Genomic DNA, 22,442 nt, shown 5'->3' on the forward strand with positions numbered 1-22,442 from the left:
CTCGATCATTGTTTCATTTATATTACGGGGAATAGTGTTGACATAGGTCCCGTTTGGATTTGATAGACATTTAAAAAAAAAAACACTTTTTTAAGCTACAATTTTTGGCTTTTGAAAAAGCTCTAATTTTGACTTAAAAAAATGCTTATTTGTCAACCAAACACTTTGTTAACTTAAAAGCACTTAAAAAAGTGCTTTTTTGGCCTGACTTTTGAAATCAAACGGAGCCATAGTTCATAGTTGGTAATTTCCCCTTCATAGTCGTAGTATTGTTGGTCAAAAGTAAATTTTCATTTTAACTAAAGATATATAACGTTTCAAGAATATATATATATATATATATATATATATATATATCCATTTTTTAAAGGATGATTTTTAAATAAAAGATTTACAACGCAATCAAGATACACAATTCATACAAATAACCTGATATTATTCATGCAAAAACCAATGCTTTAATGTCAAAAACGTACGTACATTTTGTAGAAGAAATATTCAAATTAAGAGAGTTAAATGAGTATTATTTTATCGGAGAAATTATATCTCATTCTTAAATGCAATTTTCTAAAAAAAAAAAACTTCACGATAAAAACTTTAATGGAAGAAATCATTTCCCCGCAAGAAAAGGTTCCGAAGCACATGGCGGCCTTGTTTCGTTTTCTTTTTTCTTGTTTTTTTTGAAGGAGCCTTGTTTCGTTTTCTTGTCAATACCTCGGTAATTATTTCATATTTTCTCCCAAAAAATAAAAAAAATAAAACGAATTCTTCTTCATCATGCTCTCAAACATAATATCTTATCACATAAAATCTCATTTCTATATGCAATAAAATATTGTGGTCGATCCTATATTTTCTAAATATAATTAAGTTACATGATTTAGCGAACTAACTTTTATGTTATTTAATTTCACTCTTTATAATTACTTATACGTCGTATCGTAATTATCATGTCAATCTCATATATTCTCATAAAAATAATTAAAATTAAAAACAATAATAACATATTAAAATTGAAGTAAATATATATATATTAAAAAAATTATAATTCTCACCTTCTTTCTTTTACTTTAGACCAATCAATCAAATGTCCTTTAAAAGAGGGAGTAGCTCACTCTCAGTCACTTGCACACATTCATTCACACTCTGCTCTCATCTCGTTCTCGCAGCAAGCCATGGCGGCATTGCTGCTCAGATCTCTCATTTCTTTCCTATTTTTCTCCATTTTTACTCTCCAAATTGCAGGTATAACTTCGACCCACTTCACTTGCTATCTTATTTTGCATTATGATGTTGAAAATTATTGTGATTTCTTATGTTTTCTTTTCTTGGTTGAATGAAAGAGGTGTCAGCGGGTAGAACAATGACAATGTACAACAGATGCAGCCACACTGTGTGGCCGGGGATACAACCGAATTCCGGGAAGCCAATCTTGGCCAAGGGTGGATTCGAGCTCCCTCCCAACAAGGCCTACACGCTGCAACTGCCCGAGGATTGGTCTGGCCGTGTGTGGGGACGCCATGGCTGCTCCTTCGACTCCTCCGGCCGGGGGAGGTGCTCCACCGGAGACTGCGCCGGCTCCCTCTTCTGCAATGGGCTCGGTGGGGCCCCTCCGGCCACCCTTGCCGAGATAACCTTTGGCCATGAACTCGACTTCTACGATGTTAGCCTCGTCGATGGCTACAATCTCGCTATTTCCATGACCCCTTTTCGTGGCTCAGGTATGGAGGGAGCCCAGCCAGCTACTCTTGTGCAAATATCTAGATTTAATCGTGATTGTTCTTATGGAGGGAGCCCAGCTAGCTACTCTTGTGCAAATATCTAGATTTAATCGTGATTGTTCTTGCTTCGTTTGATGTTCGATTTTGAATTGCTGTTTTAATCGATGCTTATTTTGCTCAAGAATCGCTTTGAATAAAGTTACTTTCTTTTTTCACTTTCTTGATGAAACAGAGTGTCATTCATGAAGATCATTAACTTCATTGGAAAAATTAATTGGGTTGACCAGTTGTATCTCAAAGTTTCAGTGTCGTGTGAATAGAGAATGATTTTGTTCTTGTGTGTCTATAAGATTATGAGATACTCTTAACTTAAAGGTCTGGGTTCCCTTTTGAGATTATATATATATAGCCTGATGTATTGCTTGGAAAAATTGCATCTCTATTAACTTATCGTATGGATTTTTAGTTAAATATCATCTAGTTTGCTTGATCATGTGATGTTTGTGTATCCGTTGGCATGTTGATTGAGAAATTTATTTATTGGCTTTCAACCTTTCATGGAACTTTGGCCTCTACTTCACTTGTGAATTTTAAGGGGACCTCTTATGTCTAGCAGTTAATATAGTTAAAATTTGAAGGGAAGCTCTTGTGAATCCTGTAAAATATCGTTGTATTTTTATCTCCTTATCATCTCCGTGAAGATTTACGCAATACTTCCTTCATCTTTTCCTTTCTAGTAATGTCGATTGTGTTTTAATAATCAATATTGTTAGCAAGCATGAAATCTGGACATCGTTACTGAATTAACTTACTAAGTCCTCCATGATTTTTTCTTCTGATGAATTTTTTGTTATATTCATGTGCAGATTACAAAATCTTTATATGCAACCTACATTCAAACTAACATGACAGAAAGTCGTACATGTTGGATTAGCCGAATCATGTTTGTACTTTGCCTGCAAATTTGTGTTCTCAAGTGTGTCTTGATTACATAAACAAATACTAAGAAAAACCATGCTTCTGAGCTTTGCTGGCAAAATTATGCATAATAAACTTTGCTAGCTATTATTTCCTATCTATCTTGGTCACATGAAACTAACCAACCCTAACTGTTAGAAAAATAAATGATACCGTCTTATGAATCTATTCACACTTTCCCACCTTATATACAACAGGATCTTGCACTGTTGCTACAACCCCTCAAATCTGGGATTATTCACATTGTATGATTATGATGACAAAGCAATTGATTGATGCATTTGTTTTGGCCATTGAAATACTGCAGGAAAGTGTAGCTATGCAGGGTGTGTGAGCGACCTCAACATGATGTGCCCGGTAGGGCTTCAGGTCCGGTCAGACGACAAGAAGAGTGTGGTGGCATGCAAGAGCGCATGTTCTGCGTTCAACTCCCCCAGGTACTGTTGCACAGGAAGATTTGGAAACCCCGAATCATGCAAGCCCACAGCCTACTCCAAGATTTTCAAAGCTGCCTGCCCCAAGGCTTACTCTTATGCATATGATGATCCCACCAGCATTGCTACTTGCACCGCCTCGACCTATTTACTCACCTTTTGTCCCCATCATTAGATATATCTTACATATAAATATATTTCGCAATGGTATTATTATGCCCATTGTAAGTAACTAGTACTAGTACTTATTTTGATCCATTGGGTGTGTACCATCAAATTTGACCACTTGTTTTGCTCTTGTTGGTGGGTGGTTCAACGTTTGGTTAATGGTGCATGATTTTTGTGTCAGTCGATTTGAAAAGATCAAGTTATGGCTATGGCCGTTCGATGAACATGAGCTTGAGCTGTTGTAAGGATTCCTATTTTCCCCTCCCTCGAATATCTAGTAAATTAAATGGACAATTAATGGTTCTAGAGGTTTGAGTATTGTTGATTGCCACCACATTCCTATCAGAATCTCTTATTGTGGATCATGAGATTGATATATTATCTTATTTAGAATTTGTTTGTGAGCGAAAATAATTATTAGTTATTTCGATGGGATCAATTATTTTTGGATAATGTTACGTGTACATAGAGTTGTTGTATAGAGCGTTACACACTTATGTTAAATTCAGAAATTATCCCAATTTTTTTTTAAAAATTGTTTCCTTTCAAACTACATTTATTTGTCTTGCTAAAAAATATTGTAATGATGATTTTTTTTTTACAAGATTCAAATTGAGTGTCTTAGTTATATGATAGAAATTTTTCCTTATTGAGTAATATTTTTACTTTATTGATTGCATACAATGGTATATATTATTTAATTTTTCAAATTTTGACGAGAAATATTGTGATTTCTTAGTGATTGCAACAATCGTATATATTATTAAAAAAAATTGAATTTTATTATTTTCAAATAGCTCAGCCATGTAAAAAAAAAAATTTAGAAAGAAAAATATTTAACTAAAATCATACCGTTGTATGCGATCATTAAGATATCACAATATTTCTAATCATAATTTGAAAAATTAAAATTTAATGTTTTTAAATAACTCAACTTGATTGACCAAATACGTGAAAAAAAAGTTCGATGGAAAAATATTAAATTAAAGTCATAAAAATTATTCAAAATGTGAAAATTTCTATCTTTTAATTATGACACTCAATTTGATACTTGTAAAATTGGACAATAAATAATAGAAAAATATATAAAAATTCATAAAAATATTTTTTTTAGAAAGATAAATAATTGTGTAAGTTAGATCCTACCTATACAAGTATTATCTTGACATACATCTAACAGTTGACATTTATCAATAAATGTGGGGTTCGTTATTTTTTAGTGGACGGTTGACATTTATCAATAAATGTGAGGTTCATTATTTTTTAGTTGACTCTGCATGTATTAATAAAGGATGACTCTTAGATCTATCATGAGGGTAGTGCCTGTAAGAGTAGGTTGAAATAAACCCTCTCGTAGAAGGGATGGTAACAAATTTTGGGGGATCATCATAACAACTTTGTACCAAGCGTACTCCAAGGTAGCTTCAAAACACTAAATACGTACCGAATATGATTCGATCTATTTTATTTAATAATCCAATTATTTCTTTTATACAAATATTACTTTTTTTTATAAGACAAATATTACATTTTGGGTAATGTAGAGTATATATATATATATATATATATATATATATATATATATATATATATAACCGAAAACGGCATATTTCACCTAATTTTCGGTCATCTTCCCATTTTCGACTACCGAGATTGAAATTTGTATCATATTATATATCGTTAGATTCGCATTTTCGAGACGACCCTACCGTGAAAATTTCAAGATAATTGAAGTTGTTTTAGGCACGGGTGCATATATATATATATATATATATATATATATTTATATATATATATATATATATATATATATATATAACGACGTCACCTAATTGTAGCACATCAATTGTAGTAGACCTCTTAACCAATGGTGAAAAAAAAATAACATAAGAAAAAAAAACTAGGTGGCAGTCTTGATGCAAATAACCAACAAAAATGTTTTTTTTTCCTGAGAGTACAAGTACAAGATTACATCAAAAATGTTATGATTGAATGAAACTAAACTTGTTGGTTATATATTGTCAAACAGTTGTTGCATAGAAGAACAAAATTAATCTAATCTAATATTATTTCTATATAAAAGCGTGTTTTGAATTCTTTATTTATTTTGTGTCCTTGAAATATTTGAATTCTCAATATTGACATTATTGATTAATTTTTTGTCTTTTGGTAATCCAGAACTATCTAATCTGTAAATCCCCTTAAGCTGTCCAAGAATATCATTTGACCCTAGAATGGCCGAACCCTTAATCAATCTCATATTAGCTAATTCATCCGCCGCAACATTAGCTTCCCTATAGACATGAGTTTTCCGCACCATCGAAGAATTTAAGATCCTCTGAATCTGCGAAAGTATTGAACTAAGTTCCCAACAAGAGTTGTCCGTATCAATAATTGCTAAAGCTGCCATATAATCAACCTCCAGCCATAAAGGAAAAAAAATTATAAAGCTTGCTAATATGCAGCCCCTTAAGAATTTCACAAAGTTCCGCTCTCGTGTTAGTCCCATTACCAATAGAATCATGGTACGCTAGGATAATTTTGTCTGAGTGATCTCTGATAATACCACCAATCCCGGAATCTCCACCACCTTTCGTGCAGCCATCTGAGTTAAGTTTGAAGTGCCCCCTCCTCGGAGACACCCTTCAAACCACACGGATGAAAATAGATCGAGGATCTCGATGAACGAGTCCCAACGATTCAGCCACATCTCCATGTCCACACCAGTGACCAGCCTTTAGAATCCCACGGCCAAGAGAAATTATATACTCATCGAACACCTCGATGTTTGTGGTCATTTTTGGCCTTCCAGAGGAACCAAATAATCAGAAAGGGAATCAATTCCTTAGCATGACCATCCTTACGCCAGTCCTCAACCATCCTCCAGTTGCTAAAATTCTGAAAATTTTGGACTCCAAAAATTCTGGAAAAATGTAGCTAGACAAACTGAGCAGTAGCACTCGAGAAGAACAAATGTTCAAAGGATTTCTGCGCTTGACAACATTGACACAACGAGTCTAGAGCAATTCCTCGAGACATTAAAATATCATCAATTGAAAGTCTTTTGTAAAACCACCGCCAACAAAAAAATAGAAATTTTTGGCCTCAAAAGTTTGGACCAACAGCCTTTGAACCACCCAACCTCCATATTTCTATTCTGCACCATATCCCAGGTGGATTTAACAGAGAATCTGCCATTAGACGACCTCTTCCAGATAGCAATATCATCAGAAGCATAGTGAATAGGCACATCCAAAATACCCAAAGCCAAATCCTGAGGAAGCACAAGAAGTAGTCGATCAAGATTCCAATTTTGGTCTTCCAAGAACCAACTGAAAAGCCTATTCGACTGACCCAGGATCGGAACCAAAGATGATAAGGGACCATCCGGGTTCCAGGAGTCGAACCAAACACTAATATCTCCTTCCCCGATCCTCCAACCAATTTTGGATTCTGCTCGTTCCCTAACCTTCATCATTCAGCGCCAAGTAGTAGAAATATTCTGCATGATGCGCACCGCAGCCGGATGATCAGTCCTGCAATATCGAATATGCAAAAATCGGCTCCAAAGAGATTCAACAGTCCTGAATCTGAGCCAAAGTTTAATTGAAAAGGCAGTTACCGCATCCTTAAGTCTACGAATACCCAAACCACCTTCAGAAACCGGAAGACATATCTTTTCCCACGATATCCAGTGCGTAGTATGTCCTCCCGATTTTGAACCCCATAAGAACTTGGCACACAACATCTCGAAACTATGCAGGACTATACCCGACGGTTGTAATACATAGAACAGATAAATAGGCATAGAGCAAAGTACACTTTTAATCAACACCAACCGACTTCCAAAAGATAAATTTTGCGTTCCCCCCCCCCCCCCCTTGAAGCTTATTCCGAGCATTTGAAATGATTTTATTGAAAAGGGAACTTTTTCAATGACCCAGAAAAGCGGCGCAGCTAGATATTTAAGAGGCAGCGCACCATCCCCAAAACCAGTAATAGAAAAGTATCACCCTTTCTTATCATGCGAACACTTGGAAGACGTCAGGATAACACTCTTCGCATTATTGATCAGTTGACCCGAACACTGCTCATTGTGATACAAGAATTCTCTGATGGATCTGATTCCAGGAATCAAGCCATTAGAAAAAATAATAATGTCATCCGCATATGCCAGATGTGAGAAACTGGAAGGCCGCCCTGTACGAAAATGCAGACTCTTTTGCCGACCAAATAAATCATCCAAACCCCGAGAAAGATACTCTGCTGCAATAATAAACAAAAGCGGTGAAAGTGGATCTCCTTGTCGAAGCCCTATTTTAGAAGCGAAAAACCCTGATAAAGTCCCATTGATATTCACTGAAAACCAACAATTATCAATGCAGAGACGAATCTTATTACAGACTTCATCTGCAAAACCGAATTCCTGAAGCATTTGAATCAAAAATTCCCACTGCACTCGATCATAAGATTCGGCCATGTCTAGCTTCATAATAATATTCCCTCTAACTGGATAGTTAATATGACTGACCATTTCTTGAGCTAGCAGAATATTATCAGAAATCAATCTACCAGCAACGAAACCACTTTGCGAAGGCGAGATAATTTTGGGCAATATACGGCTCATGCGAATAGTAATAAAATTGGTAATAATCTTTTTGCTCACATTACACAAGCTAATAGGCCTGAAGTCGGACCATCTCTGAGCATCTTCATTTTTAGGGATCAAAATAACAGTGGTGGGTGTGATACTCCTGGGAAGAGATGAACCCTCCAAAAATTCTCGAACGGCCTCAATTAAATCAACTTTAATGATATCCCAACATCTCTGATAAAAACCAGCTAAGAATCCATCCGGACCCGCCGCACTATCCTCATGTAGTGAACAAACACTATCCAACACCTCAGCCTCAAAAATCGGCACAGCCAAAGCCAAATTATCCTCCTCATCAATCAATGCAGGAATATGATCGAAGGTAGCCCGAGTAGGAGCAGTATGTTCATCAGTTAGCAGATTCTCAAAAAACCGAGCCCCAGAAGTCATGATACTCGTCTGATTTTCCAAAGCAAACCCATCATCCCAGATCCTGTAAATTTTATTTTTGGATCTTCGACGATTAACCATATTGTGATAGAGTTTAGTATTTTTCTCACCCTCCACCATCCACTTAGCAGACGCTTTCTGTTTCCAGAAAACCTCCTCCATGGAGAGACAAAGCGACAAATTATCTTTTTCCAGAGACAACGCAGCTCTATTCTCTTCAGAAGGAGCAGCATTGAACGTGTCTTCTGCATGAGCAGCAGCCAATTCAAAGGCCTTAACCTTGTCGTGAATGTTCCCAAAGACCTCATGATTCCACCATTTTAGGTGATGCTTAAGCCTTTTCAATTTAATCACCAAACAACCAAGCCCGCTCTCAGCACAAGGATTATTCCAATTAAGCCGGACAGTCTGCATAAATACATGGTGAAGAAACCACATATTCTGAAATCTAAATGAACTTATATATATGAAGTATGGAGACAAAGAAAAATAGATACGAGAGCATACAAGAGCAGACAGAGATATACACAAGAAAAAAAAATACATACAGAGATAAAAGCTCTACAAGTTCTCTGAAAAAATTATCTCGCTCAATTACTTCGGCCACTCATATTGATATATTAGATATCCGAGGCTCATCAAGTGCCAAGATTCAACTCTAAACTGCCTAATTGTATACAAAGAGTTGATTCATTGTTTGAATATAAGGATTCATTCATTATTGTATTTCGATTGTTAGGACGGGGTGTCTTTACTTGGTTGTATGCTAGGAATTTTGATCTAGACAAGGATAAGTCCTACGATTGGAGTGGGTTGTATAAAAGACGTTGTATAAGCCAAAGTCTTCTAGTGAATTCTTCTCTCGTGGAAGAAGGGGTGACGTAGGAGCAGTTCAGTCTCCGAACATCCATAAACATATCTGTGTGACAATACCAGAGGCTGTTGCCCCGTTTTCACATCATTCGATCGTTCTTGTCACAGAGGTGCCTGCTCCGCTTGAAGAAGTTGACATAGGATAGAGAGACAATGAAATTGATGTTGACAACCAGCCAGATTACGAGACGCTCAATAAGATGTTTCCTCCTCCTCCTCTGGTTAGAAGGTCGAAGCGCCAAGCAGGGTATAATCCTGATTTTACCCCCTCCAAGCGATACCACGAATGTGTATCCTATCCTCGTCCATCACTCACTGACCAAAAGTATGCCTCTGGAGATTATTCTGAAGATAGTGACTATGAATTTGTGGCTCGCGACAATTCCGCACAAATTTCTAACAGCAGTTCGTCCAATGATGAAGAACCAATCCCCCAAACTGTTGCTGAGAAATCTACCACAATAGAACCAAGCTTCTCTGATGAATAGGAGCTGTCATTGGCTCAATTTATGGCCAATTTGAAGAAATACAAAGCCTCTGTGTCTATGTCTCCTGCTACTGGACAATATGATGATGAACCAGATGAAGAGATGCTACAAGATTTTGCTGATAACAGGACTCAACCCTCAGAGAGTTCCTCTTCTACCTATGATGATGTAATTTGACGTTGATGATGAAGAATTTTCTGATGATGATATGAAGAATGAAAGAGTGGGTGTCCGGTTAGCCAACTTGTGGCTAAGGGCTTTTATGACTCTATGTAAAATAATCTTTTGTTTAATATAATTTAAACTTTTATAATGGCATTGACTTTATCTTTCTTCATATTGTTATATTATGATATGCTATTGTTGTTTTGATAAAGACCTTGAATATACTATAGTGTATGTAAGATGTGGTAGCACATGGGGATGGCTATCATGAAACACATCTTATAGTCACTGTATATTCTAAACTGTTCCTAGTCAATTGAGCCGTCCGCAAATAAGGATAAGGATCGCTCGAGATTGAGACTAGCATTTGTGATGCCGAGTACCACGTTTCATTGGTATGGAACATAGAGATGTTCAAAGCATGCAAATGGATATTCATATGATGAATGATCGAACTACCCTATTCGGACTTTCCAAGTGGTTATCACTTATCGAGTGGATAAAGTCCGCGGTTTTGGTTGTACACCATTAGTCCTTATTACTTGAAACATCATTGAGACTCTATATGCTAGTACTGTACTTTGACTCGTTTACCGACTCTATTGGGGTCATCAGGTGTCGGGATTGGGTACAGTTACAACACATATAGGAGTCGATGCTTTGTTGTCAAGGATTCACCACATACTTGCGAGTGTGGATATCCTATGCAATCTGAGGAGATATTAGTGTGACGAATCTCTGGCCAGAGTACATGATGTGTTTTAGGTTAATGGGTTTTCCTAGTAACACATGCGATGTCACTAATAGATCTCCAAGATGTTATGCATAGTTATCGAATCTCGAACAACTCTCGATATACCAATGGTTGTTGATTCGATCGGGATATATGGATGAAGGGACCGTACTGTACGCTAACCAAAATCTACTGGTTCTTGCAGGCACTATCAGTAATACCTAGGGAATCATGGGGCGATGTTGCTAGGCGCTCTTACCATGATTCGATGGGTAAGTCGGAAATTGTTGTTCCGAGTCACAAGGAGTTGTGAGCCCACGGCTAGCTGTATTCCTGAACCATTGAGGGTTACACAAGTAATGGATTACTAAAACCCCGTAGAGATAGTTAAATTTAAAGAGTTAAATTTAATGAAAGAGAAGTTGGACTTCTTAACTAAAGGGAGTGAGATTTTCTAAAATGACATAGGGATGGGCATTTTTGGAAATCACTGAATTCGGATTCAGAAAAATTATTTTGACTCTAAAAGATGCAGAAATGGTTTCTGTGCACATTGGTGAAATCAGTTTATCAATCGGAGTCACGATGAATTTTATATTAATTTCTATAACAACAGGCTTGGCTTGTTGGGCTTAAGTTATGGATTGTGGGCTTTAAGGAGTTAGAGTCCTGATACAATTATAACTAGAAATTATCTATAAATATACTGCAGTGTTCGAAAATTCCATAAGATTTCAGTCTTGCAATTTTCGAATTTCAGCCTATATTATTCAAGGGGATTTTCGAAATCCTCTGTCCCTTTTGGAGAAAATTCGGGTTGTGATTTTTGTGAAAAATTACAATCTGAATTAACAGATCATATCTGTTTATTCTCTACGCAAACTTCTGATTGATTTCTAGTGCAGTCAATCAGAGGGTTTTGTTTTCTATTCGTGGACCTGATTGAAGAAACGTTCATTCATCAGTTCCTGGGATATACAACAAGAGCATTTCGAGATTTCAAGGTAAAATATTTAATAGTGATTATTTGTTTTACTTAAACAAATTTAATCGTAAAGTTTTGATACCCAGATATGGAATCGTTCCATATTAATAAAATAAATTTTTAAACTTTCGCTGCACCGGGTATCAATTCTAATTGATCTGATGATGAAGAATTTTCTGATGATGATATGAAGAAGTTGTTGCTGAGGATGTTGATGTTGAGGAAAATGTTGCCAACACTGAAGGCAACACGGATGCTATCGATTATGATCTCTTCACTTTCTTCTCCAACAAGTTCTATTTCAAGAGCGTTGTTGCCTTGTGGCCTCTATATGCCAATCGAGGCTTAATTGATAAAAAGAAAATAGATGTGGAAGCCTATGGAAGGTACAACCTAGTTGAATTTTTGAAAGTTAGAGGTCTTTTATTTATTGTTTCTGTTGTCGCTCCCTACAGTCGCTAACCTGTTTTGGAGTTCTTTTTAAATCTCACTGAGAGTGTGGGTGATGAACAATTTGCCAAGTTTGGCAGAGTATGTGTGCGTGAAAGGATTTTCCAGTTCAACCCTGCTACCATCAATGCAATCTAAAGCACTCTTGATGTGGAAAAGGATAGAATGCAACTGGATATCAATGAAGTGATTGGCGTGCTTACTGGTGGTCTGATCACACAGTTCCCTGGATGCCTCTCTGCTGCACACCTGACTTTTTTTTACTCTGTACTTCACAAGACCGTCGTGAGAAAATGAAGCATACAACTATTTTAACGGATAGTCATTTCGATCACCGAACTATGAGATATGTTTGAAATAAACAGATGCGTCAGAGACTAAGTTGTACTAGAATTATATTCCAAAAACTTAGCACTTCTAATTTGTGATCTACCAACTACAAATTTGAGTATAATATTTTTTTTATGACGTGAGAACTCACAGCCTCTACCTTTTGGTGCGCACTAGGTAAACTGTCAGATTAATGCAATAACCTGAAAACCACGTTTTTCGGGTGAACCGCACTGGGCAAACCCTGTGCAATAAGCTAGTCCAAGAAAGTGTTGGTAAGGAGAATCAAAAATCTGATCACTGGTCAAGTGCTTATCTACTCCATCAACTTGGACACCTCTTAAGGTCAGTTGAGTAAATATGTTAAAAACAAAATGACAAGTTTTGTTATCATCAAAATCAAGATTGCTTTTAATTTCATATCTAACATATATGTAATATAATATAGATAATATTTATTTACTATCTTGCACGCACCCTACCAGTAATATATATTACTTTCTAGCGGATAATGACATACGTGATGTGTGTGATTCATGGAAAAAATAGAAAATGAAATAGTTTTTAAAAAATATAGAGAATGAAATATTTTTTTAAAAAATTAAGAAATTGAGGTTATTAATTTTTGGAAAAATTATAATTTTGGTCTGATAGTTTTGACACATTGTGATTTTGATCTTTTATATTTCATATTTCAATTTTAGTCCTATATATTCCGATTTTTGACAATTTTAGTCATTTTTATCGAAAATACTGATATGACACTATATTCTTCAGCACCACAACAACGCTGCAAATGTGCCACATGAACGTCATATCTCAAAAATAACTAAAATTACCAAAAAAATAAAGATAACAATCTAACACTAAAATCTGATATCATAGAAAACCCAAATTGCAAAGAGAGAAACTTATATGATCAAAAAACAATTTTCTCGTAATTTTTTAAGAGTGAATTGTCCTAAAATCCCTAATACCCTTCCTAACTTTATTAGAACTCCCTAGGCAAAAGATTCTTTACTATAACTCCCTAGAACCACCAAACTTGAATTTTTTAATATTTAATTCTTGTGCTGGATTTATGCTAATCTATGCTTGAAATTTATAGGTTCTATACTTAACTTGTAAATGTTTTATGCTTGAATCTGGAGATTTTGTGCTCATTTGCAGTATAAAGAATTATGCGGAAAAATGGTATCAGAGCCTTAGGTTAATTATTCAGACATAATATTATTCGTTAATTCATGTTTTTCTTTGTTGAGGAGAAGATTTTACAAAAATATGACTTCAAACGAAGTTTTGAATCAAGAGGATTTTATTCACATGAAATCCTATAAACAAGTTAATCTATTAACAATAGATTACTTACAACATGTTACGACTAATGCTCTCAAATTTGAAGAGATAAAGAAAAATGATTTCTAACTCTAAATTTTTAGAGATTACCCCAGATTCCTCTAAACTCTCCGGAGATCTTAGAGAAATTCAAAAGACGGTACAATATTACAACAATCAGTTGTATGAAATACCTCGGCAAATTGAAGAAATCCTTAAGAAACAAGAAGAAATTCTTGGAACTCTAAAGGATCTTCAAAATAAAATCCTAAACCTAGAACATACTTCTGGTTCTAGAAAAGGAAATACAGGAGGAAGGTTACCACTATCGTTTGGTACCGAACCTTTGTTACATCAGAAAGGTAAAACCAAAATGGTTCAAAAACCTTTAAATAATGATGAAATGATGATTAATCTTATAAAAGCAGTATCAGAGAAAAACACTATCTGATGACTACTTTAGAAAGATTAAATCTCGAGGATCTACAAGATCTTGCGGATTCTTTTGCGAATCTCAAAGTTGTAGATCTAAAAATGAATTCCTCTGAGGATGAACAACCCATGGGAAATCCCCCAAGATATGTGGTAAAAACAGAAGAACCACATAGTGAGTTCCATGTGGGAGAAAATTCACATCCAGCAGGAACCAGATTAAGAAGGAGTAAAATACCACTACATCAAACTCCTTATGGAAAAACTGTTTTAGACCCGATACATCCTTATGGGGTTATGTTAAACCTTGATGTTTCGGACTTCAAAAACAGAGAAAATCTTATAGATGATTGGATGTCATCTATGAGAATTGCAGCAGGGACATTAGATCTCAATAAATAAGGATTCATTAAACTTCTAGAAATGAGTCTAATGGGATCTGTCAAGATCGCATGGGAGATGACTATGCCAGATACGAATGAATCAATCTTAGCAGGAGAATCCCTCAACGAGATTGGAGAAAGAATGACCACCCTATTTAAAACACAATTCATAGGGGTAGATTATTTCAATAATCAAGATACAAAGAAAAAGAGAAGATATACTCAAGCTCTGTATAGCCTCGAGTTACATGATATCTGTTTATTTGATGAGTACATTATATTATTCACTAAATACAGATGGAATTCGGGAGTCGAGGAAAATGTAGCTATTCAGCTATTTTTTGCAAAAATGCCAAGTCCCTGGAGAGAAATGCTGATTAAAAAATACGTTCCAGGTAATCTTGATACATTGGCAAGACGCGCGTCCTTTTTGAAAGGAAAATTGGCAGAATGATGCCATATGACAGCATTACAAAATAACTACAAGAAAATAAAGGGTATAGATAAGCGTACACCTTTGTGTTGTAGAGAAAATGATCTTCCAACGATCATTGGAAACAGAACACAGGGATTTAAAAGGAAGAAATTCAGAAATAATCTCTATAATAAAAGAATGAAGAGTTCTTGGAAACCAAGAACATTTTGGTCCAAACAAAAAGCCAGATCCTATAGATCAGGTAGAAGAAGTGGACCTACAAGAACGTCCCCAGCAATAGGCTCATCACAAAGCAGGGGAAGAACACCATCAAGAAGAACTTTCAGAAGAACTCTACAAGGGCAAGTGAAAGTTTCAAGGATTGCAACTGCTGGACATGTGGAGCAAAAGGACATATATCTAAAAATTGTCCAGAAAATGAGAAAAAAGGAGTCAAACTCTTTGAAGCAACACCAGATATGGATGATGCGGTTTTCTTTCAAGATCTAGTCCAAGTATATCAATTTGAGGATATCCCCTCAGATGAAAGCATATACGAAGAAGAGATATTATTTAGTCAAGAAGTTTCTGAGGATGAATCAGAATCAGAATCAGAATAAAGAGGAGGTGTTTCGACATGAAACACATGAAAGTTTGGCTGGGTTCTTTAGTCAAACCACGATATCTCATAATATGGTTCAAAGGATTATGAGAGAAAATCCAACACTACAGAAGTACCAAGGATTTTCGGCAGGACAAGTTGAAAGAGTTTTAGAAAACCTAGGGCTAAGACAAAGAAGACATAATTTGATTTATAAGGTATCCAGAAGGGAAATGGCGATTCCTATGGAATTAACCAGTAATAAAATTGAGATGCAGTTGATTCCCTTTAAAGAAATTCGAGAGGAATTACAGAAATTAAAAGCAGAAGTAGCAAAGACAATGTCTTGGATTCATATTGGAGCAATCCAGATTATGATCAAAGCTACTTTTAAAGAAGGAATAGATTCACCCATAGATATCGTAGTATGCGATAAAAGAATGGGGAATATACAAGATGCGGTTCTAGGAACTATCTCAGGAAATTTGTGCGCAGAAAAAATTGTGGGAGTTATTTATCCAAGAATAGCCTACAATTTAGCTGATAGAGATTTTAGTCGAGCCTTGACGTTGCTTCAAAACTTCAAGGAAAAAAGACTAATGAAGGAAGGTAATAGGCCATATTCTATTACATATCAAATTTCATATGGTCTTTCTAATACTCACCATTCTGAATTATTTATTAGAAATGAGTTCATTGAAATTCCAGAGATATTTGGGAAAGTTGCTCATGCAATATACCCGAAAAGAATCGAGTTTCCTTTAATTGAGGAAACAGACATTCAAATTCAAGACAGACCTATTCTATACAGAGACCTTAAAATAGAACCCCGAAGGTTATCTTTTCAAGGAGACCGAATGACAAGTAGGAGATGGGACAAATCTCCTATTCAAGAAATTCCACCAGAAGAAAAGAAGTTTTCTATAATAGGAAAACTTAGATCTCCAGAAGGATGGAAAGAAGTGAAAATAGTATTCGAAATTACAAGTCATCGGAATCAGTTCCCTTGTAACTCGATTTACTATTTGGAACAACAAGAAAAAGGAACTTACCAAGGAGTGATAAATATTGGAGAATTGGAAGTTCAAATCTGTGGAATTCCAGGAAAAGAGATGGATCAGCTCATTCTTGGCCTAAAATTTCTGGAGGACCATAAACCATGGAAACGCCTTGAAACAGGAATAGAGTTTATGGCAAAAGAGAGACTTGGAGGATTCAATAAAAATCCTACGAGATGGAAAACCAAGAGAATTGGATAAGGGACAATCCTTTAAACAGATTCGAAAACTCTGTTTACAAATAGAGGAAGAAGCAACTATTGAAATTAGTAAGTCATGAACATGATTTACTAGGACGCATCGAATAAGTAGAAAGAAGTAACCATACTCTACCTTCTGAAACCTTAGGAAAACTAAAGGTGAAAAGTCTTAATCGGATTACTGAGTTGCAACACAGTCTATTAAAAATGGCAGGGTCATTTAGTAATCCCTTTAAAAAATGACAAGAAGTCCTTTCTCCATATACATTCCAATAGGAATGTTGTATGAACAATATAAGGCTGAATACTTTGCAGCTTATATTGACTCGGGAGCAGGAATTTGTACAGCAAAAAGAGGAGTCTTCCCTGAAGAATGTGAAGAAGAATTGCCAAAAATTGCTGGACGGAATTTCTCTAGAAGAATTTTAATTCTTTGCAAAGGAATAAAACAAGAAGAAATCCTCATGGGAGGAGCAGGTCAAACACCTTGGTACAAGGTAATGACACCACCAATCTATTTTCATGATACAGAAGCTGATATCCTATTAGGAAATAACTTCTTACAAATGTTTAAGAAGTACACACAAGACAATGAGTCAAGAAAACTTATGTTCACTACAATTTGTGATCATAAAATTATCGTTCAAAGACTCAAAGTTGATTTTTATCGACAATTGCCGATAATATTTCGCAGCCAGCGTGGTGATAAAGGACAACTTTTTCACCCAAAAATGAAAGATCCAAGAAGGTTTGGAGAAAACATGTTGAAAATAACAACAAAACAAGAACTCAAAACAGAGGATATGGAGCTTCTCAAGGTGACTCTAAATCACAGAGATATAGAGTTAGAAAATAAGGTATCCCTTGAAGATATCAAAAAGAGGCTCAAAGAAAGTTACAACGAGCATCCTTTGGCATGGTGGGATAGAAATCAACTCAAAGCTAGTCTTACTCTAAAGGAAGGCAAAGAGTATGAATTCGTCAGATATAAGCCTATCCCGATGAACATAATAGATCAAAGGGATATGAGAATAATTATCAAGAAAAATTTGGACCTTGGTCTAATCAAAGAAGGAGTTTCACAATATAGCAGCCCAGGATTTCTGGTCAGAAATCATGGTGAAATAAAAAGAGGGAAACCCAGGTTAGTTATTAACTACCAAGGTATTAATAAAATTCCGGAGTTTGATGGGTACTTCATACCGAGTAGAGAACACCTAATTAGTTGTGTACGAAATGCTAGAGTGTTCTCAAAATTTGATTGTAAGTCTGGATTTTACCAGATTCGAATGGAAGAAGGCAGTAAGAAATTCACAGCCTTCTCTACTCCACAAGGACACTATATTTGGGAAGTTATGCCTGTGGGATTGGCTAATGCACCCCAGATATTTCAAAGAAAGATGGATAACCTTTTTAAAGATTATTTCAACTTTATGTTTGTTTATATTGATGATATTCTTATAGCATCAAAAAATATAGACGAACACGTTAAACACTTAGAGATTTTCTCTAAAATTTGTAAACAAGAAGGACTGGTCTTATCTGAAAAGAAAGCAGTCATAGAAATAAGGAAAATTGAATTCCTTGGTATTGAGATTGATGAAACTGGAATAATTCTACAACCCCATATTGTGGAAAAGGTAAAGAATTTTTCAGATAAACTCAAAGATATAAAACAACTCCAGAGTTTTCTTGGAGTAGTTAATTTCGCAGGGATGTTCATTAACAACCTAGCAATGTACAGAAAGGTGTTCAGTCCTTTGTTAAAAAAGGATGCTAGGTTTATATGGACCGAAGACCATATTCAATGGGTAAACCAATTAAAGTAGATATGTAAGAATCTCCCAAAAATGGTTATACCCGAAGATGAAGATGATCTGGTTTTATTTACGGATGCTAGTGACGATTGGTGGGCAGCAGTCCTTGCCAAGATTACTCCGGATGGAGAAATACCATGCAGATACTGTAGCGGTCTTTTTTCAGAATCAGAGGCCATCAGATGACATATCAACGAAAAGGAATTTTATGCAGTCAAAAGGGCTTTCGAAAAATGGCCATTATTTTTACTTGCTAAAAAATTCACGCTAAAGGTTGATAACACCCAGGTAAAAGCTTTCTTAAAAAATAATATTGAATCTAAACCTGATAAAGCTAGGTTATTAAGATGGCAAGAATTATGTCAAAATTATATTTTTGATATTGTTATTATTAAATCTCATGAAAATATTCTTGCAGATTTCTTAACAAGAGATAGAAGGCAGTGACGTGGATTCCATCATGAAAATGCAGAGGCATCTCAGGGAACACCTTGGGTTGCTTCAAACCGAGTTCAACCAGTTAGCCATTAATGCTGAAATGGCCGGCAGGTTACAACAAGCTGATCGGATCAAAGTATCTAATCGAATTACAGGGTGTATGCAAGCTCAAACACAACTATGGGCTGCTATTCAAGGGCCAATTGTGAAGGCCATAGAGAAACCATTGGTTTCTTATAAATAAGATATACTAAAACCATTGGTTTTACAAAAACAAGAAATACAACCACCGGTTGGAAAACAAGATGTTGAGGAAGCTAAAACTCAAGAAACAAGTGCTAATCTATCATCAGCTTTTGATGATCTTGATGAAACAACAATTGATGAGGATTCTTCATCAAGTCAACCCTCCGCCTCTGAGGTAAAAGAGGAAGAGATCAATCTTAGGCCCAACACTGACAAGGGCAAATCTAAGATCGATACTAATCCAGCTATTATTTCTCCATTTCAGGTTTATCAACAGAGGTGGGAGAAATTAAGTACAAGAAGTGAAATTAACCCTAACACTTGCAGGGTTGATGTTGCAGGGATATATCCAAGGGTATGGCTAAAAAACAATATCAATCCTAAGGATGTAAAGCTTTGGTATGAATTTGGAGCCTTGGCCTCAGTTTATACAATGTCACCAAGCTTTCCGGAGATATCACAGTTACCCAAATGAATTCAGGAAGCAGTCCAAGAAACATGGGCAAATAACGACCATTTGTCCAGAGGAGATGTTCTTGAATTATATTTCTTTAGTGCAGCTCCAGAACCAACAGGAAAAGGATCACACGAACTCTTTCATTTCATCAAGCTAAGGAGACCTGACATGAATAATCAAAGATTCATTAAGGAACCTTATTCCTGAGGAAATACCATTAGTGTCCACTTTTGGAGAAAATGAAATCTCAACCAGAAGGGCATGGGGTATTTGGGTTTGTCTCACCGAGATGGACAAGGTCAAGTTTTCGTTCAAATTTTATCAGAATTCTGTGAACGGATCATTCCTGTTAAACACAATGACAGAAAAAACTACGGCTTTTGCGGAAGAACTCTTCGAAAAGAAGAGAAACTTTTTATGGAACAACAAGCTGACGGGGAGTAAAGAGACTCGCCGAAAATTTTGTAACATGGCTCATATCGGAAGATGGCCAGAGAACATCTGCCCAGAGTGTCCCAACCAGAAGGAGCCAGAATTCGGAAAAAACTTCAGACCCCGAACGGATCGAAAAGATTTTTCTGAGACAAGCAAAGGTGGACAAGGACCACCAAAGATGCGTTTTCACAGGAGCCTACTTCAAAAGCAAAAGATGCCCCGACAACAATAAAACAGGCATGTGAGGAGAATAAAGCCAAAAAAAAGTGACAGGCATGTGATTCCTCCACTAGTAAAAGATGCCATCAATAATGACATAAAAAATACAAGACAACTGCCTCGTCCACTAGTAAAAGATGCTATCAATAATGGCATAAAAAAAATAGAAGATAGCTGTAAGATTTCCTGAAGTTTCTCGGTGAAACGAGTGGAACCTCAGCTATAAATACAAGCATTCAAGGAAGCTGAAGACATCGATCATTCTCTTCAGTTTTATTACAAATAAATTGTTGTAATATTTCTCTCGCTATTGTATTAAGTTTTCTTTATGTATTATAAGAACATGGCTACTATGAGTAGCTAAACAAGTTGTCTTCTCCTCTTCAAAGGAGTTGATTTATGTAAGAATATCATGTCTGAATAATTTCTTTAAAGCATCTTGTTTTTTCATGCTCATATTTTATAATTAAATTTATATGTCATACGTCTTAAGGTAGAAAACGAATTAAGGCTGTGCTGGGTGTCGTTGAAGGAGCTTGTGCAAAAACCATATGTTGCGACTGTGTGGTTGGAGTGTGAGGAGCACTACGTAAAACTCGGCAGGTATGACCCGACGATATTTTGGTCAAAAAGATATTTAAATTTATTTCATCTTACGGAAGCATGTTGGACCCTAATTCGAAGTATATCGGCTGGAAACCTTGCGTAACTGATAGTCTTGCATGGCCGGGACTGGTTCGATAGGTTAACAATGCCACGTACAAAGGATTAGTTGCTATTTAATTCAAAAATGGGGACCACTAGGGAGTTGAAATAAAGAAAATTGTGGTTAGGGAGTTAAGATAAAGTTTGAAGGGTTGGTACGGATTTTTAAATCATTTACCCATTTTTTAAAGTAAAATGATAAGAGATATAATTATTAAATATTAAAAAAAATATGTTATATATAATTGAATAGTTAGAGCTTAAATAGTTAAAAGATGTGGTAACGTTAATAAATAACATCCATATAGATATATTATATTACAAATATGATACGTGTGCTACAATTGCTGTTTGGATTATATATAATTGATAGTCACATATTATAGTATATATTTGCAAATCCTAGTATTGATTATGATAAATGTGCATATTCCAACATTCAATCTCCTTCTCAAAAGTAAAAGGATAACCCCACAAACCAAACTGAAATCCTGATTCATTTTTTTTCCATAGAAGCTAACAGCAAAGATCCTATAAAATGTGGATACCGTAAAACGGCGCCGTTTAGGCAGCGGCATTATTGGTGGTCATCATCTTCTTGAACTCGTCAAAGCTCACAAAACCGTCGCCGTCGGAATCGACGGAGCTGATCATTCCAGCGCAGTCGGCGACGGTGCAGTGCTCGCCGAGGCGGGTGAGGATGAGGTGAAGCTCCGCGGCGGAGATCTTGCCGTCGTGATCCTGGTCGTATAGCTCGAACGCCTCCCTGAGCTCCTTCTCCGCGGAGTTGTACGGATCGGCGTCGCCCTTGCAGAAGGCGGCGAACTCCTCGAGATTGATGTGACCGTCCTTGTCGGTGTCGATCTCCGCCATCATTTTGGCGACCTGGTCGGCGGAGGTGCTGGATCCGAGAGCCTCCAGCACTCCGCTGAGCTCCTCCGTGGAGATCTTGCCGTCGCCGTTAGAGTCGAAGCGCTGGAACACCTTCCGAACCTCGTCTATGTTCTGGAGATACATCGAATTCGGCGCCGGATTCGCTGCCATTTTCGCTGACTTTTTGTTTTTAGGGGTTTGCGCTTTGGTTTGATTTTTCTCATTTGTGGAAACGAAGATATATATAGGAATTAGGGAGACACGCAGTCGATCTATTTTTTATTTTTTTTATTTTTGTTTAATAATAATCATAATAATAAGTTGTCTGAGTAATTGCATTATTTATGACTTGCAAACATACCGTGTATTTGATTTGCAGAAATTAATGATTTTTTTTTTTTAAGAATACAGAAATAAATGATTTTGACGTGGGAATATCACAACTTTATTATTGAAAAT

At 36.1% G+C, this 22,442-nt stretch overlaps 2 protein-coding genes across 2 annotated transcripts; one reads left to right on the forward strand and one right to left on the reverse strand.

Moving 5' to 3' along the window:
- The first annotated feature begins 1,090 nt into the window (after window positions 1-1,090).
- On the forward strand, window positions 1,091-3,708 carry LOC140880825 (thaumatin-like protein). The gene is made up of 3 exons (XM_073285636.1): window positions 1,091-1,245; window positions 1,344-1,721; window positions 3,007-3,708. The coding sequence occupies exons 1-3, from the start codon at window positions 1,176-1,178 to the stop codon at window positions 3,306-3,308; spliced, it is 750 nt and encodes a 249-aa protein (XP_073141737.1). The 5' UTR covers window positions 1,091-1,175; the 3' UTR covers window positions 3,309-3,708.
- Window positions 3,709-21,500: 17,792 nt separating this feature from the next.
- Window positions 21,501-22,201, reverse strand: LOC140882602 (calcium-binding allergen Ole e 8-like). Its single transcript, XM_073288693.1, has one exon. The coding sequence runs from the start codon at window positions 22,152-22,154 to the stop codon at window positions 21,675-21,677; it is 480 nt and encodes a 159-aa protein (XP_073144794.1). The 5' UTR covers window positions 22,155-22,201; the 3' UTR covers window positions 21,501-21,674.
- Between the last annotated feature and the right edge of the window lie 241 nt (window positions 22,202-22,442).

This window comes from Henckelia pumila, chromosome 2, assembly GCF_033568475.1.
Source record: "Henckelia pumila isolate YLH828 chromosome 2, ASM3356847v2, whole genome shotgun sequence".
In the NCBI taxonomy this organism is placed as follows: Eukaryota; Viridiplantae; Streptophyta; class Magnoliopsida; order Lamiales; family Gesneriaceae; genus Henckelia; species Henckelia pumila.